Source organism: Triturus cristatus, chromosome 8 (genome assembly GCF_964204655.1).
Source record: "Triturus cristatus chromosome 8, aTriCri1.1, whole genome shotgun sequence".
NCBI lineage: Eukaryota > Metazoa > Chordata > Amphibia > Caudata > Salamandridae > Triturus > Triturus cristatus.
Window position 1 is genome coordinate 402144731 of NC_140591.1, and position 26075 is coordinate 402170805.

Consider the following 26075-nt stretch of genomic DNA (forward strand, 5'->3'; position numbering starts at 1 on the left):
GCATTTGCAACTTACCATGAATGCCACTTGAGGACAATTTAACATTGTAATAGGATCCTGGCCCTGATTTGGATTTAGCATCGCGGGGATGCCAAGGTGCAAGCAGCTGTGGTGCCAAATCTATACCCAACATTCCTCCCTACCCCCTTCTAGGCCAAATAAACGTGTAATGACTCCAAGCTGCATGAGTGAAATAGGTTTTGCATTTACCTTGTGGTACAATGTTTTCACATGATGGTTTTTTGCACAATGGATAAACATTTCTTAATTGTTCTTTTTAACATGTTTTAATTATACTGTCCCGTGAAACATTCACAGGAATAATGTAATGGGTCTCCCAAAACCATCTTAGACACAGTCTGGAACTTCCCCTCTGGGGTTCTCTGGGATTATAATGCGGGAGGCCACTAGGGAAATGGTCGGATACACTCCCAGTATTAGGCTCGTACGTATGTGAATGACATGGCAGACCAGGATATGTTTTTTCTGGGGGTTCATTCATACCTGTGTAATCCATCATTGGTTTGTTTTATTCAAATGATGATGCTTGTATGTATAGGCATTTTTATTGGAATGAATTGCACTTTTTATATATGTTGTAATTTTACGTTACATTTATGCCCTTTGGCCAAATAAAGTACTTTTTGACTTTTGACTTATGCATCAAAAGGTAGACTACAAAGGAGCAAATGGGAAAGGCCACGCTGACCCCAACGCAGAGTCATGGAAGCACAGGAAGATGTTACTGTGGTATAATGATGCATGAAGTAGGAAAGGTTCCCATATCCACTAATTCTGGCTCACAATATGATGTTCAAAGAAGCTGATGCTTCAACAGATGTAGAAGTGGAATCCGAACCCCTACAACTGAATCCACACCCCTGTGATACAAAGACCTGAACTGAAGTTATTCAGCGACTCACCTTGAACAGAACGCTTTCCCCCAGTGTTTTCTTCATGATGTGATAGAAGGATACCTAGATACTGTTGCCTACAATGTAATATCTTGGATTCAGGACATGCTCTACCATAGCACTTAAGGCTGTGCCTTCTGTCCTTCGGGGTTCCTAAGCCGATAAGGACAGTTAGTGATCGAAGTGGCTAATACAATTGAGACCACAAGCAGAAGACGAGTGATAGTCACTGGGAGTCTATACTGAGACACTGTTTGCCGGATGAATTTGTAAACTCCCAACATGAACACTACAAGTTTTTCCATAGGGGTGCACCTCTGTACTGCCAAAACAGATGCCACTTCCCTTCACCTTGTGATGCTGCGACTTGAACTACATAGTTGACCAGGCCGGACTCTTGTTTTCAAAACGTAATATAAAACTTGGTACCAGGGCAATATGTATTCTATGATGCATGTCAGTCCTTCCATGTATTCTATGATGTATGGCAGTCCTCCCATGATACAGAACATACTTATTATTTACCAATATACTTTGTTAAAAAATATCCTTTTAGGGCAGGAATTGTGCAGGAATGGTACCTGGAATAAGATAAATGGGGAAGACATTATTGGACTGCAATCCATTCCTACAGATGGTAAACAGGGACAAGCGACTTAAAATACTGACATGTTTAATTCTTGATTATAAAATCTTGGCAAAGATCCTGCCCACGAGAATCCAACAGTTGATGAAGTAGATGATTCATGGTGACCACGATGGTTCTGCCCAGGGACGAAATACATCGGCTAATCGTAGATGACTTTTCACATTTTGTGTTAGAAGGCAGTGTGGGTAACTCTCCTTCCATACTGAGGGCATCTGACAAGAAGGATTAGTACATTATGCTGCTGCAACATTGTTAGCATATATTAATGTATTGTATGCAGAACCCTTAGATTAAGATAACTAAGGTAGGATTCCATCAGAACAGTATAAAAGGAGAGCACTACACTAGCAAGAATGCCATTGCTAATACCATGTGCACCAGTGGTGGAAACACTAGCGAGCGTTATTATGAGGCATAGAATGGGTCGAGGTAAACCCCTGGCTAGCAGTGAACATCTAATCTAGTTATGCGTGGAAGACATACTGCCACATCTTAGAGACCCGCTGGAAATTATTGTAATTCAAATCATAACTCTTTATTGCTACCTTTCTGCACAGTAATTATAAGAACAAAAAATAGTATCCTAACAAACATGGCATGAGAGTCCTTCTGGCTGCATACCAGCCCTCTTGTCAAACTATTTTGCTCTCCTTGACAGTCAAATATCCTGCATCTTAACCTCTAAGAAGGAGGGCATTTGAGGAAGCTTTGAGTAGAAAAGAAGGATATTAAGTGGTATGAAACAATAGGCGAAGATGAGAGTTACAGCTTTCAGTTTTTTGGAGAATTATACTAGAGTTTAGAAGGTGACGTTAGTAATAGTACATTGAAAGAAGTGCACCACAGAAAAAGAATCCTTTTCGGAACAAAGAAGTGTACACACCATCCTGAGACGAAAGAACATTTGCTCAGCTTTCTAATAAGAGAGAGGGTGATAAACATGGTGATGAATGCATACTAAATTTACACAAAAGAGTGTATACGCAACCTTTTAAGGAATGATGCAAGAACCATTATGAGGGGAGTGTGTCTGAGACGTAATATTGAGGATTAGGTGTGCAAATCACCTCATTTGGATCTTGTACATATTGGGCTGATATTCACAAAAAGACATGGAAGTTAACTAAAACTGTGCCAGGAGAAGTTGGATATTATGGACATGGTGGTAGAAGCCCTGATGAAAGCAGTGGAGGTGGTGGCTATCAAATGTAATGAAAATAATGCCCAAGTTGAGTGATGTAGGCAATAAAGGAATCCAGTCAGCCAGTCAGAAAACTTTATTTCGCCAACACAATGTAGGCATAAAGGAGTCCAATTTAGAAACAAAGGAGTTACTATTTGGTGAAGGGCTTGTTAAATGCGTGGCAAACACGTGCATATTTTTACAGATCTGGATAAAGCTTAAAATTCATTGAGGAGAGTGTTATTTAGTATTGACTTATACATGGGCAGTGGTGAGAGTACACAGCCTATACACCACTTTGAAATAAAATTAGACTTGATTTTTTTGAGGATGTGTTGAGTGATGTGAAGTTCTCTTACATATGGACAATGTGTCCGTAGTACTGTATACAAACTGATTAGGGGAACAAGATTGGAGAATTTGACAGCATTAGAGAAGAATATATACTAATGTATATAATATTTATGTGGTCTAGGCAATATTGAAATCCAAGCTATATGACAGCTTACAGTGATTGGATGTTGAAGAAGGATTATTTCAGGAAAATGCAGAACAACTGGATTCCTTTGGAGAGGGAAATGTTTGCTTCTACTTAACAGCTCAACTTACGACATATGACAAACTGAGGCTGCACCAGAGAGATGTTGAGAAAGATTGGAGGAGAAGTGCATCCATTGGTAGAGAGTGGGGTACTGAACCTTCTTTCTTGAAAGATATCAGTAGATTAAGACAGTAAGAAAGCTATTGCTTTGCTCCAGAAGTCATGGGCTTCAGCAAAGAGGAGGAGATGCAGGGGGCCATGGAATGTTTGGGTACGTTAGTGAACAGAATGTGTGGATCCTTTGAAAGCTTCTGAGGTAATGGTAGTACATTTTTAAACAATTATTTGGAAATGGGTTACATTATAGGAAAGTGAACTGGTAAAGATCATCAGCGGCAGCAGGTAATTCTGTGAGTGCAAGAAAGTCAGGCATTCTTTGATGTGTAGGTCTATGAAGGGAATGAGATTGTGGAGGCTGCTGAAAGCAACGCATAGGTCTATTTGAGATGTAGGCAGGTTATTTAGCTTAACCAAAGCAAGGCCAATTAATACAATTTAAATTGAAGACCATTGAGTTGGAAGTTGGGGTCATTGTTAGCTTTAGCTACCAGGTGAGATCTATTGTTAGCATTCAATGCAACTTACAATACACATATACTGAAAGGGGCTTTTGACCAGCACCTTTTCGCACCGGCGACCTGAGCTGGCTTTAGGCAATGGCTAACAGGTATGTCATCAGCACATGGCATTTCACAGATATAGACCTCCTAAAAAAGATGTTTTACACACATACAATGCCATTGTTTTTCCACATGAGTGCTCTCCCCCCCTCCCCATCTCCCTTTATATGCTTAAACCACCTCCTCTGTTCGTTCACTGTTTTCAGAACATCTCTGCCCGCTACCATTTTTTTTAGGGGTTTGCTGCTCTAAAGCGCTACCAGGCTGCTTGTTTTTTGTTACACCCCTCCTGTGCACTTTATTTTTTTATTTTAACTTTACCTTTCCTAAATGACCATTGGCCACGTTGGACCTTAAAAGTAAAACAGCTAAAATGCCCGAAACTGCCTCACAATGCATGACATGAACACTGTGTGCATACATCTGCTATGAAGCATGCATGCACATGGCACAATCTTGGAATGGATAAAAACAATTCCAAGAACACAGATTCTTGGACGTTATACCACTGTTGACAAAAACACAAAGTGTCATTATAAAAATCCAGCTGTCTGCCAACATGGTGAGAAAGATCACTGTTGCCCCACATGTGCCACCGCAGCGTGTGCTGTTCTGAGTGAAGTCATGAATGACAGAATCAGCCGATGATTGATGATAAGAGCCATTCCTCACATTCATCTACCAATGGCTTGATTCAAACTTTCACCATATGTATATGACCATATACGTATAGATTACATGAGTCTTGCGGAACAGCTAAAGCCATCTATGCCGTACCTAAAAATAATGACCATGTCCAAGGATTTGACAATCTACAACTCCTCTACTAAACAAAGAAAGTGGAGTTGAAACTTTCCAAAAACATTTTCCAATCCAACCTGCCATCCTCATCATTTGCGGGTAGCATTCCACACATTTGACCATACAATTGCTTTTGCTCAGTGGGCTCAGCAGCCTCATCTTCTCGAGTAACACGATAGAGTAAAGAGCAGCCAAGTATCCAGTGAATTGTTAAAATAGATGCACTCCTGGATGCATGATTATAGATTCACCCTCAATGGCAGTAAGACAGATCGAACTACATTTTATTGAACTACCTCCTCAGTCTACTCCCAACGCCTGTAAATAATATTTACATTGTGAATATAATATCCACCAGCAATCAATCATTTTATGCACCCAGGAAACTCAGTAAAAAGAGGTACATGGTTCGAACAGATCAGATCTATTAATTAGTCACAGCAGAACATTACCTTACTCTAAGTAGCTGTAATGGTTTGCTCTCTGAAGGCTACTGGCTCGTACAAAATAAGGCGCTGAAACATATCTGCAGCCCCAAAGGGCATAAAGGACTCCACAAAGGCCCGTAAACATCTAAGCGGCTCTACTAACTACCTTATGTTTTTTTTGATGATTCTTTTAATACTGTTCATTATATTTTACAGACTAGAGTCTTATTTTTCTGTGTGTAGGTATGACTTATTCTCAACTCACACGTACTCAAGGAAAAAAACTTTTAAGAATCCTGTCCATTATGTATGCAAGAAGACTGTGTTCGGATTACACCATGACAGATCTGAACCAATTAAAATGTACTGTTGATTGAAGTGATAAACAGCAAAACTTTATTTGTAAGTATCCCCTCCTGGCAGGCTGCAGCTTCTCCCTCTTCAATCCACCAAACCCAAGTGACGTGCCAAGCACTGTGAATAATACCGTCAGTCGATGCTATGTTCTCTATTCTACTGATGCAGCATAAGCCTCATATGACATTGGGACAGTTACAAGATTAGTGAGATATTATGTTCTTTTTCCTTAAATGCGTTAAAGATTTTTCTTTTTTCCAGAGCCAGCTGAATTATTTATCTCAGTTCATAGGAGTTTAGATTTATCTGTTCACCTCAGACGCAGCATTTTGATGCTGTTTTTGTCTTTTCTAAGTTCAAGAAACAAACGTATAACCATATACCGCTGCCATCACTCAAGGAAAGAGAATACGTCTTGTCTGACAGATAAACATCTTTGCAGAAACAGAAAGTCAGCTAAGTGTGTGTGGGACCTACAGAACATGGAAATATGAACAGAAATTCATCATGTGCTTGCTTACCTTTTTCCAATTCCAGCTGCTTGCTCTTCTATGAAAACAATGTGGGACAGGGGAATGGCGATGCAGCATTCCTAGATCAACAGAAGCATTTAAATAAAACTGAATAAGAGACTTGCCCAAGATTCGAAAGATCAGTTTTTCAAGAACGATCTTTGGTGCAACCAAAAGCAAATCATTAAAAAGCAAAACATGTTAATTTGAAAGAGAATGAAAATTGATAGCAGGCAGGCCCTTGGGAGCACAAACAATCTAACAAAGAGCTGGATATCAGATCTAAGACGATACAGCTAGGGCACATTTAGAGCCTGGGTCAAAGTTGGACATGACACTCCAGGAAATTCATGCTGAAAACTGGGAAGTAACAATGGAAAGGTCACTCAACTGGACAAAAAGCTATCCAAGACATTAAAGAGAGTCCAGCCCAAAAATGAACTGCAGCCTCCAAACTAATATATTCTACTGAAAACTGCTTCAGTGTTACCCTGCGCTGTTGTTCTGACACCTTCCTTTCCACCCTCGTCCATATTTAACATCCTCACTTCTTTGAAAAGGGAGCAAATGCTCCTCAGGCCTCTTGCTCTCCACCTGCATATAGGTCGGGTTAATCTTTTTTTTGTCCATGATGGCTGGTATCCTTTAATACACCCTCCTGCAATGCCCTCGTCTATCTTCTCTTTCTCGGGAGCCATGTGTTAGTCTCTGCAAACTTACCGGTCCGTCTCAAGGTTTCTTCCACCACCATCACTCCATCCCAGTCCCATGAACAAGCCCACCTAGAGATTCTGCGTGGCTCTCCTCCATCCGCTCTATGCTTCACCTCATTATTTTTACTGTCATGTATAGTTTTCATTTTATCACAGAGACACCTCCCCCTATTTATCCTTCTCCTTTACTGCCACCTGTCTCAGCATCTAATCCTTTTAGATGTCTGATCACCCCTATGAATCTTGGCTGCATGAAGCTTGTGACCCCTGCACACATGAGGCTTTCACTGTATCTGTGGCCGGTGAAGAAAAATAAGAGATGAAAGGGCATTCGGCGGTACAAGGACATACATTATTAAGACAATTTTTGTGACTATCAATACATTTAGCCTCACTAAGGTAATCCCACATTAATATTGCTGACATGTCCAGAAACCAATCCATATTAACCCTTCTACTTTGCTTCACGAACAGTGAAAGGCTTGTGACATTACCAAATATGCTACTCTATGCCTTCCTGTCAGGTTTCCACACACTGCAGGATATGGAAAGGATCTCTGAGCTATGCCACACAGGTGACATTAGGATAATGGTATCCTAGTGCAGCAGAAAGTGTTGATGCTCCCACCGATGGCCATCTCCCTGGAGTCTATCATCGTCAGCTTTGCTACTCTCCCCAGAGACTTCATAAGGCCACTTGGAAAAGTTGCTTACAATCTAGATAACATGTTCCTTTACAGACGTGGGAGGTTTGTTTTGGTTATCTGTTACATAGGTGCTTAGGATGGATGGTCCACATTAGACTATGCTGGTTAAAATCCAGAATTGCCCAATGCCCGAACTATTCGACCTCTTTGTTGACCATTTGGTGGACAAATTACATGATAGAATTACCCCTTCAACAATAATCAGACAACACCCAAACATAACGGGGGGGGGGGGGGGGGGTTTACCTACCAGCAGGTATACGCAACTACACTAAAAAGTAAACAGTGTCGAAAAGCAGCATAGAAAGAAAGTAAGGAAAAGAGATGTAGTGGTAACTTTCTCAAAAGCTGATAAAGAAAGGTTTTCAGTTGGAATTGTAAATAATGGCAGAGACTGTTAAAGGAAGATCCAGTTCTAAAGAGTGATATCAAACACAAAAAGAAGATGGACGGAATGCTGAACACTGTCAGACATTCACCCCCAGTAACAGTTTTGGGTTAAAGCAATCATTTTTTGCTCATCAGGCCACTCCAGTATGGACCCACCCATATGCAAACCAGTCCTGACCCTGCTCCCCATGTGAACAGTCTAGCCTGAACTGCCAAGCCAGGTCTTCCATGGACCTGAAAACAAGCATCCCGTGACCGGTTTTGGGGTATCACCCCTCATCAATCAGGCCAGCTTGAATCCAATGGCACAGTGAGCATGGGACCCACATCTGGACATACCCTTCCCACCGAGGGCGACTATAGCAACACAAAAAAAAGATGGATGGAATGTTGAACATTGTCAAACATTCACCCCAGTCACAGATCTGTGCTAAATCCATTGTTTTTCTGCTCACCATGCCACCTCAGTTTGAACCCAGCCATATGCAAATCAGTCTTGACCCGGATCCCTATGGGAACAGTCCAGCCCGAACTGCCAGACCAGGTCCTCCCTGGACCGTAAAACAAGCATCCTGGGACTGGTTTTGAGGTATCACCGCTTATCAGCCAGGCTAGCTTAAATCCAGGGGCACAGTGAGCACGAGAGCCTTCCTACTTAGGGCAACTACAGCAACACAAAAAGATGATGGACGGAATGCTGAACATTGTCCAACGTTCGCCCCCCGTAACAGATCCAAGTTAAATCCATTGTTTTTTTGCTCACCATGCCACCCCAGTTTGGACCAAGCCATATGCAAATCAGTCTTGACCCAGCTTCCCATGGGAACAGTCTGGCCCAATGTTATGGGGACATAGACCACTATATATAACGCTTGTCGTGATGTGCATCCCTGGACAGGCGCTGTGCGATCTTGGAGGATGAGCTCTGCATAAACCCACATTTACAACCCATATGCATCTGTGTGGCATATCTGTGTCCTTTACAAGGGTGCATCTGATTGTGTGTGCTCTCACCATATATAGTTTGTGTGTAGATGTTGTGTTGACACCATTAGGTTATGGTCTAGGACTGATCATTATACAATCAGGAAATGAATCACCCAGACTGGGCCTGATGATTATACAATTAGGAAAGAAGTCACCCAGAACATGTCATACTATGAGCCTGGTGATTATACAGCCAGGAAATGAGTCAACCACTCAGGCCATCTTAATTGGGCCTGGACTATAAAGGCACTCTCTGCCCGCACCCAGTTGCTAGGTAACCGGGAATCTGTGCGGCCTCGGTCGCCATCATCCTGTGTCACGAGTCTACAGTGGACATCAGTGCATCATCCTGTGTCATGGACATGAGTGGATGTCGGCACTTCTGAAACTGTACCGTAAATGATGTTAACTAGGTAATCCTTCCCAACATCCAGTGAGCACCACAAAGCCGTTGTGTGAGATATGTTGTATAGTGAACGGAAAGGAGTTGCAAAGTAGGATACCCACTCCCCTAGAGCCTCTAGAGTAGCCTGCATGTGCCACTAACTTGTAACTCCACCTATTCAATGCACAGTAATTTGTTCCCTGCAGATGTGCTTCCTGGCTGAGGACTAAATCAGGTGAGTGTCTTTTCAAGTATTGCAGCACCACTCTCCTTTTGATTTTGTCCCCCAAACCATTCACATTCCAGGAAAGGATTTTAAAACTAAAAGGTATCTGGGTAGTAGTCATTAGGTCTTTCATCGAATATCCTGAGGCCTCGGCTGGATGTCAAGTTGCGCTGGGGATATCATGATCTTATTTTTAAATGCCCAAAAATGTTGGGGGAGATATCTACCTTTGCCCCTGACCCTAAGTGAGGTCCGCGCTAACGTGCGTTACCTAATTGCCTTCATTAGTTGCCGTACATTACCGTCACTGTCATCCACACACACACTCATAAAAATCACATATAAACAATTTCAACTCATTTCCCCCTTCCTGCCCACTTCCATTGTGAACTTAGAACTGCCCACCCCCCCCCCCCCCCCCCCAACGTGGCAGAGCACCTGTGTACCCCATCCATTAAATCCCATTGCAGGGGAACATGATCCAACTGGGGTGCCTGCCTGCCATCCCTCCCCTCAAAGCATGTTTAGTCTTTACCACACTGCAGCAGTTCTATCAAGTCACTGCCAGGCCACAGGCTGCTCCAGTGTCTTATCGTGGACCTGCAGTGTCTCGAAGATCCATCTGGTCAGAGCATCTACGGCATCACAGTGTCAGAAGTTATCTTCTCAGCATCTTCGGCCTCCTGGTTTCGTAGCTTCCCTCAATGTCGCTGCTTTTCTGACAATTGGTGCGTGACCGCTGACTCCATGCCATTTGGCAACCAACCAGTCCCAGGTCTCTTCAGGGGTCTCAAAAAACCATGTTTTACCTTCAGCCACCACTCGGAGTTTGGCCAGGAATAACATTGCATATTGTAATTCTTTATCTCATAAGGCCTTCTTGACCTCGAGGAAGGAGCGCCGCAATTTCTGGCGGAGCAGATCTGGCCGTCTGTAATATAACGTTTCTGTCTCTATAGTTAAAGATCCACGCCATTATAGGATGAGGGGGTGTCCCAGGTCTCGGTGGGCCTCTCGGAACTTGGTAGGCCTGTTTCCGAAAAGTAGTTGGAGACATCACGTGGCTGAAGGTCTTTCACAATTAGGTCTTCAATGAAAAGGTCAGTTGCCAGGCCCTCCGCCCGCTCCGCCACCCCCGGAATCCTAACATTATTTCTGCAGGCCCTCCCCTCAAAGTCTTCCACTCTTGCCTATAGGGTGGCAGTAGTAGTTTGCAATTCCTTAACTTGTTTTAGTGGTGGCTGGGGGCGTGGCTATGGAGTCTTTGTGACCTTGACTCGGGAACCGAGGTTCCAGAGATCAGCATGCATCAAGTTAACCTCTGAGGTGACAGGAATATGCCTGTCCACTCCGCATACCATTATCCCGCATGCTGTCACAAAGCGGTCATAACAATGACCGCGTTGTGACAACGCATACCATTACCCCGCAAGTCGTTACAACGAATTGCGGAGGGGGGGCGCTGGATGTTTGAATAGTAAAATTTACTATTCCAACTCCAGTCTGTGCGGACTGTAGGGAAGGTGTTGAATTTCAAATCCAACACCTTCTCCCCCCTCCACAAGTCGTTGTAACAACTTGCGGAGTAATGGTATGCGTTGTCACAAGTTGTGACAGCATGCGGGGTCACGGATGCGGGGTGAAGGTAGTTTACCAGGTGACAGTGTCTATTTTACTCTTCAAGGATGTACACACCCCTTGGATTGACGCCATTATCTCCTGTAGTGTTAGGGCCCCTTCCGATGCGACAAGCTGGACCTCCTCTTCCACTGTTGCTGGGGCGTCTGTTCTGGGCAGCGCAAATTTATCCAACTTCGTTTGGTGCGTCACTCCGGCTCCTTTGTTATACGACATCGTCTGTAGCTGGTTTTCACACTGTGGATAAGCACTGTGCCGTAAGTGGGATCTTGCTTGGTTAATTAATATTATTAAGTGGGTAGCGGATAATATAGGTCTCTGATCGCACCACAGGAGCATTCAAGGTGACAGGCACACCCCCGGGGTCGTAGTCTAAATCTAAGGATGTCTCTACGGCTGCATTTTGACCCCTCTATCTCAGAGATAGCGTCTGTCTGTCTCACTACCTGCTAGGTGTGAGATACCCGTGAGGGTAAGGCTCCCATTGCAAGCTCCCACGTGGGTGGCGCCATCGACCCGAGTGGGGTCACATCCCAGTCAATGCAGAGGCTGTAGAGAACTCATGGTGGAGATCAGTTTCAAGGCCCACATAAATACCTCTTTTTTCCACTGATGGCTAGGCTCACTTCGTTCCCCCCGTTGTGTTTACTGCTAGGGGAGGGTGTAGCAGATTTTACGGTCATTACTTGCGCCGGAGGGGTCCTTTGCTCTTTTGGCCCGTCTCCTATGTAGTACCTGAGGAGTGGGTCCAGTCGATTGTCCTTGTCATGGGCCTCATAGCCACAAGCCCTTGCCTCGACTCAGGCCCGCAACAGCTCCCAGTGTGGCTGTTGGCTTCATTTTTGTGGGGAATTTTCTTTTGCTACCACTCAACCACTTGGCTCCGTTCAGGTGTCTGAATCCTCACCTCTTACTTTCGCTCCTAGGTAGCAGCCACTTCCCACTGCAGGAGGTTAGGCGCCACCTCTCCTTGAGGCCATGCTATTCCAGTATCAGAGCCCACCTCCGTTCGATCTGGCCATGTCTCGTGGCGCAGCTATCGCGTTTACCCTTACTTCGGAGGCGGAGCCTCGTCGCTCACCTTCAAAAGTGCTGGTCTGTGTTGAGCTTGGCCCTTTTTGCAGGGTCATCCCTGAACTTTTTGCCTTCCTCCTGTATTTTTTCTGACCTGTTGTTGGCTGTTTTAGGACTCGGGCACTTTACCACTGCTGATCAGTGCTAAAGTGCATATGCTCTCCCTATTATAAATTGATGTATGGATTAGTGATTCCATGATTGGCTTGTTTGGTTTACTTGTCAGACCCAAGTACAGTGCACCAGGAGTGCCCAGGGCTTTTAAATCCAAATATTGCAGGTGGGCTTGCAGCACTGGTTGTGCCACCCACAGAAGCAGCCGGTAAAAGTGTGTCTAAGGCTTGCCATTGCAAAGCCTGTTTGCAGTCTGGTACTGCCATGCTGGCTGGACAAGTGCACCCACTTGCCAGTCCCTACAATTTCCCTCTTCTTCATATCAGACACCCCTATGGTAGGCCCAAGGGCAGGGTGCATTGTAAGTATAAGTTAGGACATGCCCTGGTGTGTGTGGAATGTTCTAATAGTGAATAACAGCCATTTTCGTTTTTCACTATTGCAAGGCTACCTGTTCTCCATAGGCCAGAATGGGCAGTTGGATTATTACATTTTATAATCCTAACTGACTCAGGGAACATGGTAGAAATTTGAATTTAGTATGCCTGAACTCAGAATGATAAAATACATCTTTTAGTGAAGTTGTTTTTAACATTCTGTGTTTTAAAATACCACTTTTAGAAAGTAGGTATTTTCTTGTCTAACCATTCAAACCTGCCTCTGCTAGGCTGTGTATGCCTTGTCTGGAGTTTGAGTGACAGGGCTGGGGGATTCCAGGAGACAGGGTGAGTCAGCCCAGTGGTGAATAGAGAGATCTGCATCTAGATGGGAGGGAGGAGTTGCACCTGGGACCTGAATAGGGCTGTGCCTTCCCTCCACAATGCTGGCTCCACCTCCTGTGGTGCGTCTGATGTTTCTGCCCTGCTCTCTGAAAAGAAAGAAGGAGTCATGTAAACAAAGTGCTCCAGGACTGACCAGAAATGGTTTGGACTAGGCAAAGGCCTCTCTGCCTTTAGAGAACAAAGAGAAACTTGGTATAAATATTGGGACCCAAACCCAAGAATTTTAGATCACTTTGGGAAACAAAAAGAAACCTTTGCTGAGGAGTGGAACCAGAAGAAACTGAGGAGAGACTATCCCTAAGCTGAAGTGCTGCTTGGGGGATTGGCCAACTTGTGAAGGATCTCCAAGGGCTTGGAAAAGAGCTTGCCTCCTGCTGAAGTCTCAGGGACAACAGACTTCATCCTCCAGCTCCCCAAGAGTTCTTTGGAAGTGCCTGTAGCTGTATTTGGGTCTTCTGAGGGACTGCGTGTCGCAAGGAGCTGGAAGCGCGACTCAAGAAGAAGAAGCGTGTCGCAGCCGCTGCATCACTCAACAAGGGTGTCGCCGCTGTAGCGGACGCATTGCACCACATCACGAGGAGCGTCTCGCAATGAAGAAGAAGCGTGTCACCGTCGCAGCCGCTGCCGTCGCATCACTGGACAAGGGTGTCACCGCTGCAGCTGACGCATCGAGTCAAGGCATCTCACAACATGGAGAAGCGTGTCGCATCAACAAGAAGACGCCATCTTTGTTTCTTTGCACCATATCTTCAACGCATCACCGCCTTTGCGTGTAAGGACCTACCGCATCACCTTCCCTGCAACACTTTTGTTGCCCTGCGTGACGCATCTTAAGGTACATTGACTCAAAGTGTCGCATTTAAGATCTAAAGAGAAATAAGCCAATTCTACCATTTTTAAGTAACAGCATTGTGGATTTTTGTCGTTTATGGTCTTGTGTTAACTCTATATAAATAATACTTATTTTTGATATAAAGCTTGTGTGGTGTCCATCTGTAGTGTTGTCACTTGATTACTGTATGTGTCCACAAATGCTTTACACACTGCCTCTGAGATAACCCCGTCTGCTCGTGTCAAGCTACCAAGAAGGTGAGCAGGGGTTATTTTAGGAGTGTACTCCTTTACCCCGACTAGAGGCAAGGGTCCCTATTTGTCACAAGTACCTACCTGTGCCAACTAGAGACCCCCAAATCTAACAGTCAGGGACACTGTTTCCTGCTTCTTATTCCCTTTCTCAGTCGGCTGCCGTTTCTTAGCGCCAGCAGATTAACGTAGATACTCCTCTCGGCCTTCTCCGACCTCTTTGCCTACACGGGCCTCCGTCCAACTAGGCCGTGTCTGACGGTTGCGGCCACAGTGTTCTCTCTTCGCCGAGTAATCTAGATCGACCAGCACTGTTGGATTACTCTCAGCTGCATGGCAGTGTAGAAAACGGATAATTGAACGGTAATAGGGGGATTCACACTGCGAGCCTCCGGAGTCCCTTCAAGAAGCGGCCATCTTGGTCGGCTGCTGGCCACGCCCCTACCACAATGGAGTTTTTAATCCTATTTTGGTGTTAACAACTTCCTACAAATAGTCATCAGAGTCCATCTATCAATGACCATGATGTTTACAGGTTGCGTTCAGTTTCACTCTAATCAATATTTTAGAATGAAATCTCAAGAAGCATAGTCATGACATGAGTCACTTTACAAACCATTACATTCTACACAACGTCCAAAGGTGAAGTATCTATTATAATACAGATTTATAAGCTGCAGGACCAAATTAGTATTTTCCATTGCATTTGAAGCCTGTTCCTTGACATCATGAACACCGACCTCACCACTCAGACCTGCTCAGCCATTGACACTTGAAGTTGTAAACCTAAAAACAGAAACTTCATTATATGTGTAGTATTACTGTTCGATTTCAATTACACATCCTTGCACTGTTGAATGTGTTGATACTTTGTATCATCCTTGAGATGCTATTCCATTCTGAGGTCTAAATAAGTGTTTGTATTTTCTTCTTATTCACCTCTGTATTATGGATACTTTCTTTTGACAGATACACTTCTTTCTCTCCTTCTCTGTTACTCCACCTAACCTTTCTCTCCATGTTTCCCTCGTGGTCCATTCCTTTGCTTCTTGTAACCCATATTTCCCGCCAATAAGACTATATTGCTGTCACACTCACGTAATGAATGTTCAAGGCTTTAAAGAACTGTCGCAATACTGTACTTATTTGCTTTAAAAATCTTTACCAATGAGTTTTTTTGGGTTTTTTAAAGTCATCTATTGCAAAATCATGTACGATGTCAGCAAATGTGACTAGGGATTTATGATCATGAATGTTTGTAAACATTTAGTCTACTATGTTACAGCAGAGGAAATAATGGATACATACATGATTTTTCTGATCCCTCCAAATAAGTCTATGCGTAGTAAGGACTAGAGTTCCAGCGTCAAACTTTGCCTGAAAAGGATTGAAAATGAAAACCAGAATCAATATAGAGTTCAATATTGCACATTCAATAGTCACTACATTTTCCACAAGAGGTTTAAAAAGAGTAAATCAAAACATTTTGCATGAACCAGCACCCCTACAGTGGGCCTAGCTGGTTCGGGCAGGAACACCAAGAACTCACTGCTTAATATAACAACTTTTTACGCGTAGTGCTTATTCTCCTGTTCTGTCTTAAACAAGAGACATTCTTCCTATTTGGGGTAAGATCAATGTTCATGTCCAGTTGCATCCGAGTCCCACCCTGTCTCACATACACCTTTGGTCTTCCCTCCCTCAGTTCCTTATCTCACCATCTACCAAGAAGGAGCATACAGGTATAGGGTAAAAGAGGCGGGGGATGAAGAAGTCATATAAAGAAAGGGGCATAAACGGCCAAGTGTACAGATATTGTTAAAGAAAGAAAATGTGCCTATGAAAATGTCAATCAATTATCACATCATGAATAGCCAAATTTTTCGATTCGTGCTTGACTTGTTCTGAATTTTAGGGTACTATGAGTCACAGGCATAGGCCACTTAGCCTGTTACTGCACTAGGGTGTCCGTTCTGAGATATTTGTTTAAGATTTATGGTCCTAAGAAGGCGGCACGAAGAGAGGTAGAGATAGTGGGGAGATCTGCTGGATGGAATTTGTTAAAATCAATCCATACCTGTCATTGTGAGATGTCGAGAAGCGGTCACAGTATGTAGCTTGCTCGGACATTCAGTGGTAGACTAGATTAGAGTGTGTTGACTGGCCAGCAGAATGTGGCAGATCTCTTCAGTTATTCCTAGCCTGTTCATTTGGCGATAGCAGGTTTATGGGCCGATACAGTGTTTGGTGATTGACAAGGCCTGTAGCAGATCTGTCTTATGTGCATATAATTCAGTATAAGGGAGTGATTATTAGGTTTTTGTGAAATGCATTTGGCTGCTGACCGCTCAGTTACTATATTTCTATTAGTGTGGGTCAGAAGGGCTATTTATGAATTAACATTACTACACAATAGAGAGAACAGCTAAAAGGCAACCCTTCATGACTTACCTGAATATAGAATGTAGTCTACTGGTTGGGTTGATTCCATGCCTGTAGACTGTAAATTACTTACTGTACTTCAAGGTGCAATTATCATATTGGATTCCATACCCAAGTTGTTATATGTAATTATCATGGAAATAGCAATGTTTTCAACTCTCTTCTGAAGTCTGTATGCTCCTGAATGCTTCAAATCTATTCTAGTGGCGATGATGGGATCGGCGTGAGTTCGTACGCTAATCGGCCGCTCACGTTAGACGCGTAGGGATCGGCTAGGCGTCCTGCGATGTCCGGAAATGGCGCTCAGGCCATCTTCGAGAGGGCTGAGGTTGCAGCAGCAGCACCAACGGACGCTTTTCGTATGAGAAGAGGCCCTGCTTTTAAAACTCACCCTGAGTACCCCGGGCTCCGAGACAAGCACCAGTCCCCGGTTAATTGCCACAGCATCGTATAATATCGCCCTGAAATCGACCTGGACCATAAGGTCTTTAAGCGCGACTGGGACCCTTTCTCTGCCGCCAACAGCTGCTGAGCACTGCGTAATACGGCGGATATTTCCAAAAACTTCAACCCTTCAAACTTCTACCCTCGCTGAGATGAGTCAGAAGGGTGCCAAGAGAGGCTCTAAGCCTAGAAACATCATCGACCCCCGAGGGCCACCATCCACGGAAGTTAGCTACTGAACAAGACAGGAGGTCAGTGTGGGGAAAAAGCTGCACTCAAAGGCGGGGGGGTGGGCCGGCCCGGATGCGACCAAACACTCAGCTATAGGCATACAGGGACCTCTTGCGAAAATGTTCTTAAGTAACAAAGGACAGGCTGCAGTAGATATCCAAACACCACCCTTACACTCATCCTCACAAGAGGCACTGCCACCCGCCGCTTGCCCTACTACAGACCCACCAGCCAACTCGCACTTGTCAAAGACTCCATGCTCTAGGAGAGCTGACACGGACTCGGACTTGGCAGGTACACCCCAACCGGCAGCTGGCCCCCCGACTAACACGCACAACCACTCCGAGACCAGGGATGAATCCGAGGTCAGGATAGCGACTCCAAGCTTGGAAGCTTGCGAACCCCGAGCCACATATCTTGTTAACCCAGAGACAACCTCCACAAAGTCGGCAGCAGGCACCAGCGACTATATATTATGTCTGGAAGCTATAGCCGGTGCACAAATACCCTGGACACCAGAAGTGGCCCCCAAAAAATCTTTTTTTCTGTTTCTGACGGTGCTGGATCCTCCTCCGAGGAGGGGGGGCTAGACTCTAGTGAGTTGGACAGTGGGGGCAGCAAAGAGACCGGGACGGTACAGCGGCCTAAGATGTCAAAAGCTAAATGTAAAAGGCGTAGCCACCTGAAGTGGGACTACTCAGATTCCCAGCTGTCCTATCAACTGGACAATGATGACTCACAGGCGGAGAAGTGGGAAAAATCTAGGGCCCCTCCTGTAGCCGGTGATGAACCCTCGCTTGCCTCAATCCCCACCTCCATCAAAGAGTTCCAGGAGGAGGCAAGGGCTGATAATGTTGCGGCCAAGGGAGCCGCCAAGAAGCTGCAAGGAGGGTTGAGGCGGTTGAGTAAGACATGTACGGACATCAGCGACCGGGTCTCCATGATTGAAGGACGAACGGAAACCCTCGAAACAGAAACCATCGCCGTGAAAAAACTGGGAGAAGTGAACGCAGCCTGCATAACTGACAACATGGCCAAGATGGAGGAGCAAGAAAACCGCCGACGAAGGAACAATCTCCGCCTTCTGGGGATACCAGAAGGAAAAGAAGGGGACGACCCGAGACGATTCATTGTAAAGCTCCTGCAGGAGTCTTTCCCCGACCAGAAGGGGTGGGACTGGGACCGGGAGGTCCAGAGAGCACACTGTTTCCCCTTCAACATTCGACAGCAGGCTAGCGGCAACACGGTCACAGGCGGGCAGCCGAGAGTCTTCCTGGTATATTTTGGAAATTTCCTCCTAAGAGAAATGATATATGATCAAGCCCGCCCGAACACTATGAAAGGAGCCAATGGTGTAAACTTCTTCGCTACGCCGGACTTTTGTCATCAAACTGTCGAAAGAAGATGGCACCTAAGACAACTAATATCCCCCTTCCAACAGCTTGGTGCGGAAGCCTACCTTCTGAACCCGCCAGACTGAAAGTTATATTTAACGGGGGGATCAAAATCTTCTTATCAGAAATTAAAGCAGGGGAATACCTGGAAGAGATCAAAGCCAAGAAGGGCCCCAGATATGTCAAGGATAGCACCATAGACTATGGGAATATATTAGCTTAGGAAAAACACTACGACACTACAACACTACAACACTTACTCATGAAAAACACAAAAACACAGGCATAAATATAATACAGTAAACTTTAAATTCAGATAGGTTCAAGCACTTAGCAGGGACGTCTAGCCTCCAATATCACTCTACTACAGGCCTGACTAGCGGCCGAGACCCATTCTGATCACCATCTTTCAGGTAACACCTGATCGCTTTGAAGAAGGGGGGGGGGGAGGGAGGGGGCAGGGGGAAGGGGGGGGGGGATCCACTATCACTACTCTCACAGACACTACTACTGCACAAGGGGAACGGATGCATCAGCATTGACATTTACACACATACACGACGAACTAACTCAGCCTAGACTCAAAGGAAGTATAGATAGGATTCGAGAAATTCTTTAAAAAAAGGGAAAACTAGAAGTTCTAAAAGGAGTAGCCCAAAACAAACCTCTCACTACATACAAATGGCAAGCCTAAAAACCCTCAGACTTATATCTATCAGTATCTGTGGGCTGAATGAGCCCTCTAAAAGACAGAAAGTAATGCAGGGCCTGTATTCGTTAAAAGGGAATATCGTATGCCTCCAAGAGACGCACATTGAAAACAGTCAAAGGAACCTACTGAATTCTTTGGGGCTCAAAGTCATTGGGGCCACTACGCAGGGAGCCAAAGTTAAAGGTGTAAGCGTCTTGGTGGAAAGGAGACTCCCTATAAAAACTCGAGTTAAAAACGACGCACTAGGCAGATGGGTCATCTCAGAGTGCCACCTTCCTTCTAGCCCTTCCTTCACGCTCTGTTCTATCTATGGCAGCAATCTGGATGATCCTGGGGTCATCAACTTACTCTCGGGGGAGCTTGCCCACTGGCCCATCCCAATTATCGTATGTGGGGATTTAAACATCAACTTGCCCTGCAACTGGGCATTGAATAACTCATGGAAATATAAAGGTAGGAAACCCGCAGTCTTTCAAGCAATACACAACCTCATGCTAACACACGGGCTGAGTGACGTTTGGTCCAAAATCAACCCTCATCAATCAGGCTATACCTACTTCTCCGCCCCACATCGTTCATTTGCTAGACTAGATTACTTTTTGATCTCCTCTACCCTACTTAATAAATGCACCATAGACTTGGCCCCTCGCTTCATGTCCGATCATAATCCCCTAATACTAACTATTGGTGGGATGGGGGACTGGGCGGACAATTCAATATGGAGTTTCGAAAAAGCCCTTTTACACGATACAGGATATCGGATCCATATGCAAGCCTGGATCCAGGAATTCCTGGAACACAACACAGGCTCAGCCTCAATAATGATGGTCTGGGCCGCATTAAAGGCGGGTATACGGGCAGAAACCTTAAGCTTCTCCGCCAGGAAAAATAAAAAAGATAAAATAGCTATGACTATTCTCTTAGATAAACTAAAAATAGCAGAGACTAAGTTAACTCACCAAATCCTAACGAATCAGGACACAGAAAACACCCAGAACACAGTTACATTTATTAAAGCCGAAATCGGGGCCTTTCTTTTAGATAAAACCGCTGCAAAATGGGTAGCTTCCTGCGAAGCTAACTATGAGTGTAGTGATAGCATAGGGCATCATCTTGCTGTAAAGACTAGGCAGAAAGCTATAAGCAAAGAAATTCTGTCAATACGACTTCAATCTGGGATAGATACTAATGATCCCTGTACAATAAGGAGCGCCTTTAAAGAGTACTATTCACAGCTGTACAACGAAGAAAATAACAATTCTGTTGAAATACTCCAACAAGAAATAGCCAACTACTATAAAGATATTCCTATAAGACTACGGGACCGGGGCATTTCTGAACGGCTGGAAGTCTCTCCTACATGGGATGAGATTCTGGATGCCCTAACTAAGCTTCCGAGTGGCAAAGCCGCCGGCATAGATGGCATCCCGCTAGACTTCTATAAAATATTCGTCCCAGAAATCAAGCTAGCCCTCCAAGCTGTAATCACTGCTATATTTAACGGGATTGCACCACCACCCTCTTGGTCGAATGCCAAAATTTCGATTTTCTTAAAAAAAGACAAGTCTCCCCTAGAAATGGGATCATACAGACCCATTACCCTTATTTGCAATTGTAGAGAAAAGCAGCTAGGTTATACGAGAATGCACAGCCTGGGCCTCTCACCATACAGTAGTGAGAGTATTGCCCACCTCAAATGGCCAGCTGCTTAAACGACCACACATAAACCATAATTACAAAGAGATATGAGAGGCAACACAAAGCTGAGTATACTGTATTAATACAGTTGAGAACTAATTGTTGAGTCCACACGAAAAAATGAAAGGTTCCAAATGTTCTTTATTCCAAGATGTGGTACAGCCAAAATCGCAGCCAACGCGTTTCGCCCAACAAGGGCTTTTTCAAGGCTGTTAGGGAATCATACAAAGATATGGAATGTCACCTTAACTTGTACATATAAAACTTCACTAACAATAATTGTAGAAAGAGAGATAGGAGAAGAAAAGAACGACAAAAGAAAAACAAAAGGAAAAAACAGGGAGAACAGATCAGGTAACATCGAAAAGGGAAAAAGTCAGTAAAATGTGTTACACCAGTAGGGAAAAACGTGAAGAAAATGAACACAGCACATACTAGAGAGATGACTGAATTGGCCTTGTGACCAAAGAAGTGAGACGGGAAAACACATAACCAGAAGAAACAGTTATGCTGAAAGAAACACCAAGTGACTGTCCATACGGTGAACAGATGAAAGGCAAACCCAATAAGTTGTGAAAGAAACAACGAGTAAATGCCCATACAGTAAGTGAGTGATTAATGTGAGAGAAACACTATGTTGTGAAGGAAAAAATAAGGAAAATCTTTTTGAGAGTAGAACGTTTAGGCTAAAAGACAGTCGCTTACCATGAGCTGTAAAAACGTTGATGCACGAAAATATTTTCAAAGATGTTTGCAAGATAATTTAATGTAGAAAGAGTCTGTAATTAATAAAGACACAAGTAAGTGGTATTCCGAAGTGAAAAAAGGAGACCAGAATACTCTTAGAATGTAAGGACATAAGAATGCCCACTCACCTAGCTAGAAGTTAGCATGTGAGCAATAGTAAAATGTCAGGCGAAGTGCATCAACGAATATGATTTTCAAGTGATCTTGGTTATTCTTGTCTGTTAGGAAAATAGAATAACAGTACTATATAACTAAAAAAGTAAACTACATAGGTAGCAAACCACGAGTGCATGTAAGATTTCACATAGTCCCAAAGAGAACAGAAAAATGCCCTGCCTGTAAGCCAAACAGCCAACTGATACGCGTCACAGCATTTTTTAAAAAAAAGCAAAGACAAATGGTTATATCAAGTAGTCTTTAAACTCGTGGGGGCGACATTAATATATCAACAGAGTCCAACCCAGCTAACGGCTATTCAAGCCCAAGACGTAGCATACGTCAATGAAGAAGCCTGACTCAATCATTTCTAACGCCTCCAATGTTCCAGCATGTAACGTAAACCGTAAAAGACGGTAAGAAGAAAAAAATATCCCTAGTACCGTTATAGTCTAGGTGTTGCAGCGTAAGGCATAACAGCCACAAGGTGCTAGCTAGACCATAGTGTGGTTGTGCCGTGAGCGCGTTACCAAAGGAAACATTAAAATAATACTTAAATTGTGCCGAGTCCAAAAGCCCGAACGACTCATGTCCCAAAAATGCACTTACTTCCAGTGTTCGGTTCAAAAAGTATCCAAAGGATGCCTGAAGCGCCGTGGTTGCCGTCGTGTTGGAACGGTTACCTTGGTGAATGAAACGCCAGTAAAGTTATACTTTGGCGCCAAGTGACGTACATCCGGTACGTACTGGACGGAGAGAGTACACTAGAACGTGTCCGTAGCCAGAGTACTCCATCTTGGAGAGGTTCCGGTATGTGGACACTGTGATACAAACCCCGCATCCTGTGTGTCAAAAGCTCTAAAGGGACAGTCACGCTCCATCTTGGAATAGTTCTGGTACGTGAACGATGTGACCAAACTGACGTGTCTGATATTTAAGAGCTCTCACAAAGAAGTAATAATAAATAGTATAATAATGTGTAAAGTAACAAGCATTAAACTAATACAACAGTGGTCAGCAAATTAGTGCATCCGCAACAACCAGCACAAAGTTATGTCACGATCCTATTAGGAACTATAAGCGTAAGGTACCGATATATGAGCAGAAAAGTATCGTTTCGGCAACAGAAACGATGATGACATCAGCAGACTAAAACACATCATGCCAAATACATGTTAGTGGTAAGGCGTCCCAATAGGTTGGTTGAAGAATAATGCAAATGGTCAAGCTAAAGTGTGCGATCAACATAAAGAAGTTACCGCATCAGCCAGTAACGAAACGCGCCAGTGTCCTGTTGAACATCACAAATATTATATGTCGGTATGTGCACAATTAGGACAACAAATATAATAATGTTGCTAGGAGATCAAATAGTAAAACGAGCCGGAGTCATATTGGGAGTTTCAATTCTCCAAAAAGGTGAAAAAGTCGGGAAAATGGACGCGGCTTCTTGTAGGGCAGTAGGTATGTTAAGAAAAAAAGGGACAAGATAAGCGACTGGAAAAGAATGTTTAAGAAAGGGCCATTGTATGACCCATGCATATACGTGATGAAATAGTTAACACAATATGTACACAGTCACAACGAAATCAATCGTCTGCCACAAGACTCAGACTTAATCCCATACTCCAGAGAGGATAAGGGACAGACAAAATCTGGAAACAGAGAGAGAACGCGACTGAAGCAAAACCATAACCGTATTCAATAGAGTATTGTGTAACGAAACAGCATGGAGTCAATGATATGCTTGCGTATATAGAATTTTGACATTCGAATACACAATGTACCCAGTAGTGCAAATGGGGCTAGTTTCACGCAGAAGATCACTCACATGCACCAGGCCAGTCAAGTGATAGAACCAAAAAAGCGCAGAATGAGGAATGAGACGGTATTAAACGACAGCGCAAAATGGAGAATAGAACAGTGTTAACAAACAGGGTGTGAGTATAGTGATTCGTTGCATGTCATACATGGCAACACCCCCTAAAAAGTTCCATTGTCCAAAATGCGCACAGAAAGCACAAGAAGAGAGAGTAGAACAGACATATAGCGATGGTATCAGTACATAATAATACAAATGGTACATAACTTGTTGTATGTCATGATTGAAGGCACAAAGATCTCAATGAACTTATTTGGACTTCCTATGATTCTCACTAAACAGAGCTACAGGAAGTAATGCATTTCATTATCGCTATTAAAACCCAGTGCGACTGCTTGCAAAGTACAGATCCATCTCGCCTCCAGTTGTCTGAGTCTGAGCTCTCTATCCCCACCTCTGTTCATTGGTAGGGCTACATCAATGCCATGGAACCGAAACCTGGACCTATCCACACCTTCAATACAGGTGTGTGAGACTAGAGCATAGGTAGTGTCACCATGTAACTCTTTTGGAACAGAACATCATGCTCCGGTCCATGATTGACCTCATCTTGGACAACAACTTTTTCCTCTTTAATCATCTCCATTTTGCGCTGTCGTTTAATACCGTCTCATTCCTCATTCTGCGCTTTTTTGGTTCTATCACTTGACTGGCCTGGTGCATGTGAGTGATCTTCTGCGTGATCACTAGCCCCATTTGCACTACTGGGTACATTGTGTATTCGAATGTCAAAATTCTATATACGCAAGCATATCATTGACTCCATGCTGTTTCGTTACACAATACTCTATTGAATACGGTTATGGTTTTGCTTCAGTCGCGTTCTCTCTCTGTTTCCAGATTTTGTCTGTCCCTTATCCTCTCTGGAGTATGGGATTAAGTCCGAGTCTTGTGGCAGACGATTGATTTCGTTGTGACTTTGTGTACATATTGTGTTATCTATTTCATCACGTATATGCATGGGTCATACAATGGCCCTTTCTTAAACATTCTTTTCCAGTCGCTTATCTTGTCCCTTTTTTTCTTAACATACCTACTGCCCTACAAGAAGCCGCGTCCATTTTCCCGACTTTTTCACCTTTTTGGAGAATTGAAACTCCCAATATGACTCCGGCTCGTTTTACTATTTGATCTCCTAGCAACATTATTATATTTGTTGTCCTAATTGTGAACATACCGACATATAATATTTGTGATGTTCAACAGGACACTGGCACGTTTCGTTACTGGCTGATGCGGTAACTTCTTTATGTTGATCGCACACTTTAGCTTGACCATTTGCATTATTCTTCAACCAACCTATTGGGACGCCTTACCACTAACATGTATTTGGCATGATGTGTTTTAGTCTGCTGATGTCATCATCGTTTCTGTTGCCGAAACGATACTTTTCTGCTCATATATCGGTACCTTACGCTTATAGTTCCCAATAGGATCGTGACATAACTTTGTGCTGGTTGTTGCGGATGCACTAATTTGCTGACCACTGTTGTATTAGTTTAATGCTTGTTACTTTACACATTATTATACTATTTATTATTACTTCTTTGTGAGAGCTCTTAAATATCAGACGCATCAGTTTGGTCACATCGTTCACGTACCAGAACTACTCCAAGATGGAGCGTGACTGTCCCTTTAGAGCTTTTGACACACAGGATGCGGGGTTTGTATCACAGTGTCCACATACCGGAACCTCTCCAAGATGGAGTACTCTGGCTACGGACACGTTCTAGTGTACTCTCTCCGTCCAGTACGTACCGGATGTACGTCACTTGGCGCCAAAGTATAACTTTACTGGCGTTTCATTCACCAAGGTAACCGTTCCAACGCGACGGCAACCACGGCGCTTCAGGCATCCTTTGGATATTTTTTTAACCGAACACTGGAAGTAAGTGCATTTTTGGGACATGTGTCGTTCGGGCTTTTGGACTCGGCACAATTTAAGTATTATTTTAATGTTTCCTTTGGTAACGCGCTCACGGCACAACCACACTATGGTCTAGCTAGCACCTTGTGGCTGTTATGCCTTACGCTGCAACACCTAGACTATAACGGTACTAGGGATATTTTTTTCTTCTTACCGTCTTTTACGGTTTACGTTACATGCTGGAACATTGGAGGCGTTAGAAATGATTGAGTCAGGCTTCTTCATTGACGTATGCTACGTCTTGGGCTTGAATAGCCGTTAGCTGGGTTGGACTCTGT

The 26075-nt window shown here is 43.9% G+C and overlaps 1 protein-coding gene across 1 annotated transcript in view; it reads right to left on the reverse strand.

Annotated features, from left to right (window-relative positions):
* The window catches only part of VPS36 (vacuolar protein sorting 36 homolog), a 195061-nt gene that overhangs the window by 135756 nt on the left and 33230 nt on the right, over positions 1-26075 (reverse strand). Inside the window, exons 2-3 of the mRNA XM_085621780.1 lie at positions 15473-15541; positions 6075-6145 (exon numbers count right to left, since the gene is read on the reverse strand). Coding sequence (XP_085477906.1) covers positions 6075-6145; positions 15473-15541 — 140 coding nt within the window. The remainder of the gene's footprint in view (positions 1-6074; positions 6146-15472; positions 15542-26075) is intronic.